Here is a 9468-nt window from a genome sequence, read left to right as displayed (position 1 = left end):
TATTCTACATCCTATTGTGCTGAGTAGCATCTGGGGTCTTAAAAGCTTGTGAGTGGCCATCAAAGACACATCTAATTTGTTCCATACTGTCCAGAGCAAAGGAGAATAAAGACAAAAGGAAAATATTAGCCCAATGGACTAAATAAATAAATAAATAAAGGACAATATAAACCAGAGCCGCCACCATCCTTACCCAGAAGAAGTAGATGGTGCCTGGCTACCACCATATACCATTCTGACAGGGATCACAACAGAGATTACTGGCCAGAACGGGATTAAAATGTGGAACAGAATTCAAATTCAAGAAAAAAGACCAAACTTACTGGTCTGACGGAGACTGCAGAAACCCCGAGCCTATGGCCTCATGACCCTCTGCTAACTCAGAAATGAAACCACTCCCAAAGTTCACTTTTCAGACAAATACTAGGCAGGGCTATAAAACGAACAATAACACACATGAGGAACTTGCTTCTTAGTTCAATTCAATATACAAGACCAAATGGGCAACTTCTGACCAAAAGCAAGACAAGAAGGCAGGAAGGGACAAGAACTAGACGAATGGGCACAGGGAACCCTGGTGGAAAAGGGAAGCTTGCTGTCACATCATGGAGATGGCAGCCAATGTCACAAAACAATATGTGCATAAATTTTTAAATGACAAATTAATTTGAGCAGTAAACTTAACCTGAAGCATGATAAAATTTTCTAAAAACTGCTAAAGTTTAAAACTCCAGTGGAAAATAAGCAAGCAAAAAGCACTGTGCCACCGGGGCTCGCTAGATAATGATAAGTGCTGTGGAAAAAACAAAGCAGGAAATGAATGTGGGAGACTCAAGGCAGGGGGCTTATAATTTAAATAAGGTGGCCAGAAAAGACCGCAGAATGTAGCTTTCTGATTCTCTGAAAAATTATGGGAAAAATAATGGATATGAGACCAATGGGGCAGGTATCGAAAGATTCCCCCAACATTTCAGGCCTGTCTGAAAGAAATAAGAGATGTAAGGAGAAAAAGTTACATTAAAGAAAGACAACTTTTAGACTTGGACGTATCGAATATAGTATGAACCATGATAGGCAGAAACACTTGAACATATAGCTGGAAATGGGAAATGAGAGAAAGCTATCTCCTATTCATTTTTCTCTATCTACATCCACAGTGAGTCGACTAAATACTGCCAATATATTAATATCCATCCTGTGGCATAGTGGTTAAGAGCTATAGCTGCTAACCAAAAGGTCAGCAGTTCAAATCCACCAGGTGCTCCTTGGAAACCCTATGGGGCAGTTCCACTCTGTCCTTTAGGGTCACTGTGGGTTGGAATTGACTCAATACCAATGGGTTTGGTTTTTGTTTTTTTTTGTATTAAATGACGATGAATATATGCCCATCATGCTAGGTGCTTCCCATACATAAAAGGCAGTCACTAGGTTACTAACGAGATTCGCTCCCAAGTGTGTCTTTAGGAATTTGTAGGTAAACCATAACAGGTGCACGTTGTTCTTCTTTAGCCTTACTTTTAGTACAAGAAAACGCTCAAAACCTTTCCAATGATCTGAAAGCTGCATGCGCAGCAAATGAAGGTAATTGTTTTGAAGAACGTGTTGCAAGTAGGGGTTGGTTAAATCACTTCAAAATGAGGGCAAATTTACATAACATTAAAGGGCAAGTAGGAGTTGTCCATAAGTCAGACATTCATTGTCTGTAAGTCATATGTTCGTAGCCTGAGGACTTACTGTATTTCAGACATGTTGACTGAAGTTGGTGGCCTGTGCCAATGCATTTTACCTAGCCCCTTTCCTACATTCCCATTGATAACACATAAAAATAGAGAGGAAGTACATACAAATTCTGGGCCCAGGGAAGGGCACGAGACTTAGGCCAAAAACACTGGGGAATTTGTTCCAGATAATGCAAAGGAGATGGGCTTGAAGCATGTCCAACCAACTCATGTGCTACTGCCTACATGAAATAAAGCCCACACAAGACATAAGTCGGGTCAAATGAGCAACGAGCCTCAAGCTTACATGGCAGCGAATGGAGGGCTGGGTAGTAGGAAGAGATCGAAGGGTTGAAGTGAAGGTTAAATCTATTCACAGAATATATGAGGAAGAGCAGGCTTGCTTTTAATGAAAATAATGATAATAAGAACAAGTGAAAAGAGAGTAGAAACAAAAAACAAATAGGTCAGCTTAACATCAACTCTTCTCTATAAGACATTTCAGAAAGTAAATACCTGCTTTCATCAAAAATTTTATCTTAGAAACAAAACATGCTATGTTTGCAGGCCCTTAAAAGAATACCAGATAGCATCACTGTCATTATTAAGGCACCAAACTACTCTCCCTATTATAAATATTCAGTTATACATGGAGATGGAGGTATAAAAGGAATTCAGGCAAAGAGTTGTCCCAGACAGTCTGGGCAGGGCTCCAACTAATCTGGGCCTCAGCATGGGTGAGGCACCATTTTGACTAGCATTTGACTGGCTTCCGGTTTGGCCTTCTTGTCTGGGCCTAAAAGATTTCTAATAAACTCCAATGTTATCGGTATTAAAACTAATCTTCTTAACTCCCAATGTCGGAAACACAAAAATTCCCCTTTATAGTGATGTAAAAATGGGAAAATTATAGGACAAATGAAAACATTCAGTACTTCAAGGAAGGGGAGAGAACTGAGGAGACAGAGCACCTGTTACAGATGAAACAAATTACTTCTAGGAGTAGGAGAGAAATTTAAACTTCCTACGTGCAAGAAATTATCTCCTTAAAGGGTAACAACTAACTTCAGAAAAATATTGTTTATCACCACAACTTTAAGGAACAATTAGAAGAGAAATAAAATGCTGACAAAAAAATCACTCATGATATCATTAAAAATTAGGATCTGAAATTTTTGAAAATGTAAAATACGCGAAATAGGATATAATATTAAGTGGAAGTAAGTCAGAATGCCACAGTGTATCATCCTAATTTTAAATAAGATTCTAATAAGGAAAGTATACCTGATGTAAGCCATGATTTATGTGGATGGTAAGATTACAAAAGATTTTCATTTTATATTTTTCTGTTTTTTTCCTTGAATATGCAATTAATGGGAAACCCTGGTGGCATAGTGCTTAAGTGCTACAGCTGCTAACCAAAGGGTCAGCAGTTCAAATCCACCAGGCGCTCCTTGGAAACTCTATGGGACAGTTCTACTTTTTTGTTTTGGGTATGCAATTAATAATTTTATAATCAGAAAAAGTTAATAAATGCTACTATTCTTGAGTCTTTCTAAAAGAAGACTATTCTCTGACATAGACACCAAGGTGTTTTCCTAGCATAGAAATCTGAATAATACCCACAAATACAACCCTAAAGCTGGGATATACAACAAGAAATCACTAATTTCCTTTAACATCCCATTCCAAATGTTTCAACACTTACTGGTTCATTTTGAAACTGACCTTCTCTTAGGATGCTTTAGAATGTCTATATGTTAGTAATTTCAAGACAATCTTTGGGTGGTGCAAAGGGTTTACATGCTTTCAGCTAACCAAAAGACTGGAGGTTCAAGTCTACCCAGAAACAATTTGAAAGAAAGGTCTGGCAATCTGCTTCTGAAAAATCAGCCATTGAAAATACTATGGAGTTCAGTTCTCCTCTGACACACGTAGGGAGTCCCTGAGTCTGACTAAACTCAATTGAAACCGGTTTTATAAATAAGAAATACAATATAGAAAAACCCTCAACTCGAAGATCTGCCAAAGGAAGGGGGTGAGTCTTCAGCCCAGGCTCAGGTTTGGGTACGGGCTGCAGGTGTCTGGGGAGCACTGTGCTCTCACTGCACAGAAGTAGGTGGCTGAGTCTCCAGGATGAGCATCTTCAATGTGCATTGAGAAATATTTCTCTTTGGTATTCACTACAAGAGTGAGTCTTTGCTCTTGTTTCTTGCCGTCACTTGACAAAATAGATTTAAGAAACTGAAGACCTTTTCCAGGTTCTTGTTTATACCAAAAGAAGTAGTCGGAAGCACTGTAAGTATAAGTGCAGTTGAAAGCAAAGCTCTCTCCCTCCTGGACACTCAGGAAAGAAGGACTCTGCTCCACCTTCTCTCCTCTCCCCATACCTGTGCAAAAAGGAAACATCAGACAAAGGAAAATGTCATCAGGTCATCATCCTCCAGAGTTTCCATTTCTTTTCCTGGAAATCTGGAAAGGCTGGACCCCTCTCACACTTCTAATGAATATTTACTGAACCACCCAAAAGCCCTCAACTTACAGTCTAGCTGAAGCCACAAGAACAGTAACAAAGGTCCATTAAGTGTCTTCATTGTTCTCCCAATTGGGACCTGCAACCTCCTGCCAAGAGAGCTACTTCTTTGATCAAGTTACCTCTTCCTTTCCTCCACACCACAGTAGTTTCTTCAACTACCAACACAGGAATGTGCTGCTGCCTTTAGCCTACTCAGAGAAATCAACCAAAAGAAAACTTCCGAATGTTCTGCATCAGCAGAAGTACTCTGCCATCTTGTGGTCAGATCCTCAACTGCTAAACCAGCTAGTCAAATCCTCTACTCTTACCAGTATATGTGAGATGCTGACACACAAACCAGCAATGCACCAAATAAACTATATTCCAAGTGTGTCTCCAATCAGGAAGTATGTGGGTTAGCAGAAAGTAAACACAATAAAAATATACGATTCAGAATTCCATTTTATCTCCTCAGCACACTGCTGACTCACTTTGAATTAGTTGGAAAGAGTTGGATGTTTTCCTTGTTTATTCAACATGGGCTGGCACTAGTTAAAGTAAGGAAGATACCATGATTGACCCTGCTAAGCCACTGAGGAGTAAAACAGTCCTCCTCACCCATCTCTTTTTAAATTGGCCAGAGAATTAAATAGCCAAATCAGTCATTTGGATTAGCACTCACAATGGAAAACTTTAAAGTTACATTTAAGCACAAAGACTGAGAAAAAGAGAGAGGCCCGCTATGTATGTCAGAAACACAACCTTGTAGCCTCTACTCCTTCAAGCCTGGACTTATCCCTGATCTTATCATTCCCAGAAAATTGATAGTGCTATGGGCCAAATCCCACCTCTTGTCTGTCACTTTGTGATACTGTGGTAGTTGGCATGTTGCTGTGGTGCTAGAAGCTATGACACCGGTATTTCAAATACCAGCAGAGTCACTCATGATTGACACCTTTCAGCTGAGCTTCCAGACTAAGAAAGATGAGGATGGACCCGGTGTTCTACTTCTGAAAAAACTGACCTCTGAAAACCTTATGGATGGCTGCAGAAAATTGTCTGATATAATGCCAGAAGATGAGCCCCTCAGGTTGGAAACTAAAAACCAAACCCACTGCCATCAAGTCGATTCCAATCATAGTAACCCTATAGAATGAAGTAGAACTGCCCCATAGGGCTTCCAAGGAGCTGCTGGTAGATTCAAACTGCCAACGTTTTGGTTAGCAACCAAGCTTTTAACCACTGCACCACCACGGCTCCAGTTTGGAAGGCACTCGAAATGCCACTGAGGAAGAGATGCCTCCTCAAAGTAGAATTGACCTTAATGATGTACCTTAATTCATTCACTTCTTTCCATTCCCACTCCTGCAACCTTAGTTCATGCCTTATCAAGTCTTATTGCATTCCCTACAGAGATCTTGCTAACTTCTCATTATCCTCCAGTCTAGCCCCACCCCACCCCTCCATGAGTCATTCCCCAGAGCCCGGAGCATGATCCTTCTAAAACTTAAATTATCCATGAACATTATGATTCTTATTCACATTACCCTAGTTTATTTTCTTAACAGAACTTCTATTTTGAAAACATTTGTTTAATTGTTTCCCAATAGTAGATTAAAAATCTACTCTACTATCTCACCATAGTAGTTTAAAAGTTCCATAATAGCAATAAACTTTCTGTATTGCAGAATATGTCTGAAAGAACTCCAAGTAAACTAATATTGGCCATTTTTCTACTAGATCAAAGAAAGTAGATCCCCAAGGGCCTGGTAGAGTATTAGTCTGCAGTTGAATCATGTGGCAATCCTGGCCTCTTTTGTCTTCTGGCTTCTACTGCCTGGGTCACTGAGACCTGCTGGAGGCAGCAATGTGTGAATCTACAGAACTGAAGACAATGGGTGAATGCCATACACATTTAGGTTGTTGTGGTTTTGTGCTGTCAAGTTGATTCTGCCTCATAGCAACCATACAGGATGGAGTAGAACCACCCCCATAGCATTTTCTAGCATATAATCATTAAAGGAGAAGACCACCAGGTCTTTTCTCCTATAGAGCAGCTGGTGGTTTCAAACTGCCAACCTTTCATTTACCACCAGAGGTCTTAACCATTGTACCAGCAGGGCTCCTTCATGTAGGTTCTATGGAGCCTCAAACTTTCTTTTCCTTAGAAGTCACTGTTTAGAAATTATCAAAATATGATTCCTTATTTATTGGCTTAAATGAAAATATTGTGCACATTTCTCACTATAAATAGTTTTCCTTTCAGATTTCTGAGGAAGTAGTGACATTGCAGAGTTTAAGGATGTGGAATCTGAGAGGTGGGACCAAGGTATAGGAATATTCAGATGTTTTGTGTTGTTCCTCTTACAACAAAGACCTGAGAAGACAAGTTGCACATATCAAAACAAAACATTCAGGATGCAACAAACAAAAATACAATAAATAAACCAATGTAACAACTCATTGATGCCTTACAGGCGACCATCAATATCACATCACATAAAGATGCACGACAAGATGGCTCCACCAAGCAACCAAAATAAAGAACCAGAAAACCTTCCAGAGGGAAATAAGTCAATAGCACTACCTGATAAAGAATTCAAAAGACTAATGGACAGAGCTCTCCAAGAGATCAAGAAGATCAGGCAAAATACAGATAAACTGAGGAACACACAGACAGAGCAATAAAAGCATTCAGAAAACAATACAAGAACAAAATGACAGAATAAACAGGTTGCTAGAAATTGTACAGAAACAACTACTAGAAATCCAAAGGATTAACAACAAAATTTCAGAATTACGCAACTCAATAGAAGATCATAGGAATAGAATTGAGACAATGAAACTCAGAATTAGTGAAATTGAAGATAAATCCCTTGACAGCAATTTGTTTGAGGAAAAATCAGAAAAAAGAATGAAGAAAAAGGAAGAAAACCTAAGAATCATGTGGGATTCTATCAATAGAAAAACCTACAAGTGATTGGAGCACCAGAACAGGGAGGATAACAGAAAACATAGAGAGAACTGTTGAAGATTTGCTGACACGAAGCTTCCTTAATATCATGAAAGACAAGAAGATATCTAGCCAAGAAGCTCAACAAACCCCATAAAGGATAGATGCCAAAAGAAAGTCACCGAGACATATCATAATGAAACTTGCCAAAACCAAAGACAAATAAAGAATCCTGAGAATGGCTAGGGATAAACAAAGAGTCATTACAAAGGAGAGCCAATAAGACTAATCTCTGATTACTCAGCAGAAACCATGAAGGCAAGAAGACAATGGAATGACATATATGAAAACTTGAGGAAAAAAAATTGCCAGCCAAGAATTATATATCCAGGAAAATACCCTCTCATATATGACTGCAAAATTAGATCATTTCCAGATAAACAGAAATTAGAGGAATATGTGAAAACCAGACCAAAATGACAAGAAATATTAAAGGAAATCCTCTGGTTAGAGAAACAACCGTATCAGACAATAATCCAAGACAAGGACATAGGACAGATCAACCAGATACCAATTTAGGGAATTCACAGAAATAAAACAAAGCTTAAAGGCAAAAAAAAAAAAAAAAAAAAAATGGAGAGCCAGACATGTCAGTATGTAAAAAATGACAAAATCAAAACAAAAAAAGAGGAAAAGAACAGTGTAGTTATAGAACTTCCATATGGAGAGGAAGTAAATGCAATATCAAGAAAAGAAAGACTTGTTTAAACTCAGAAAACTAAAAGTAATCTTCAAGGTAACCACAAGCAAAGCTAACAAACAAACCCATCAAAATAAAAAGAAGGAACACATGTACAAAGAAAACACAAAATTAACAGTAATGAGAAAAAAAAGAAAAGAAAATCCATAAACAAAAAGAACTCAGCACAGAAAATTCAGTGGAACAAAGAAACCGTCAATGCCACAAAAAATAAAATGACAATAAACTCACACCTATCAATAATTACACTGACTGCAAATGGCCTAAATGCACCAATAAAGAGAAACAGAGTGGCAGGATGGATAAAAAAAAAACACAATCCACCTATATGTTGTCTACAAGACACAAACACATAAACTAAAACTCAAAGGATGGAAATATATATATCAAGCAATCAATAAGCAAAAAAGAACAGGAGCGGCAATATTAATCTCTGATAAAATAGACTTTAAAGCAAAATTCACCATAAAGGATAAGGAAGGACACTATATAATGATTAAAGGATCAATACAGCAGGAAGACATAACCATAATAAATACATCCACACCCAATGACAGGGCTCCAAAATACATAAAACAAACACTAACAGCATTGAAAAGAGACATAGACAGTACCCCAATAATAGAGGGAGGTTACAACATACCACTTTCAGTGAAGGACAGAACATCTAGAAAGAAACTCATTCCATAATCAACCAACTTGACCTCATAGCCATATACAGAATGTTCCCTCCAACAGCGACAAGGTATGCATTCTTTCCAATGCACATGGAACATTCTCCAGAATAGACCACATGTTATGCCACAGAAAAAAAAAAAAAAACCTTAATAAAATCCAAAGCATTAAAATAATGCAAGTATCTTTCTTGATTCAAATGCCATAAAACTAGAAATCAATAACAGAAACTGCAAGGAAAAAAATCAAATCCATGGAAACTGAAAAACATCTTGCATAAAAGCTACTGGGTAATAGAAGAAATCAAGGATGGAATAAAAAAAATCCATAGAATCCAATGAGAATGAAAATACATCTTACCAAAACATGTGTTACACAGCAAAAGCAGTGCTTAGAGGTCAATTATATCAACATATGCACTTATGCACATAACAAAAAAGAAGAAAGGGCCAAGATCAAAATATTAACCCCACAACTCAAACATGTAGAAAGAGAGCAGCAAAAGGAGCCTTCAGGTACCAGAAGACAGGAAAAATAAAGGTTAGAGCAGAAATAAATGATATAGAGAACAGAAGAACAGTAGACAGTATCACCAAGATCAACAAAGTTGGTCCTTTGAAAAAATCAACAAAAGTGACAAACCATTGGCCAAACTCACAAAAGAAAAACAGGAGAAGAAGCAAATAACCCAAAGAAGAAATCAGCTGAGTGATATCACAACAGACCCAACTGAAATAAAAAGGATTGTAACAGAACACTAAGAAAAATCTTATTCCAACGAATTTGCAAACTTAGAGGAAATGGGCAAACTTCTAGAAACACACTACCTACCTAAACTAACACAAAC

General features: G+C 38.0%; 1 gene segment (V, D, J or C); it reads right to left on the bottom strand.

The window, feature by feature from the left end:
• Positions 1-3764: 3764 nt before the first annotated feature.
• Positions 3765-9468, bottom strand: part of LOC126083643 (T cell receptor alpha variable 5-like) — a 44688-nt gene continuing 38984 nt past the window's right edge. The window contains 1 exon segment of the V gene segment in view: positions 3765-4108. Within this exon segment, the coding sequence occupies positions 3765-4108 (344 nt within the window).

This window comes from Elephas maximus, chromosome 10 (genome assembly GCF_024166365.1).
Source record: "Elephas maximus indicus isolate mEleMax1 chromosome 10, mEleMax1 primary haplotype, whole genome shotgun sequence".
In the NCBI taxonomy this organism is placed as follows: Eukaryota; Metazoa; Chordata; class Mammalia; order Proboscidea; family Elephantidae; genus Elephas; species Elephas maximus.
The sequence above is the reverse complement of the archived record's forward strand: the minus strand, read 5'-3'. Positions and strand labels throughout refer to the sequence as shown.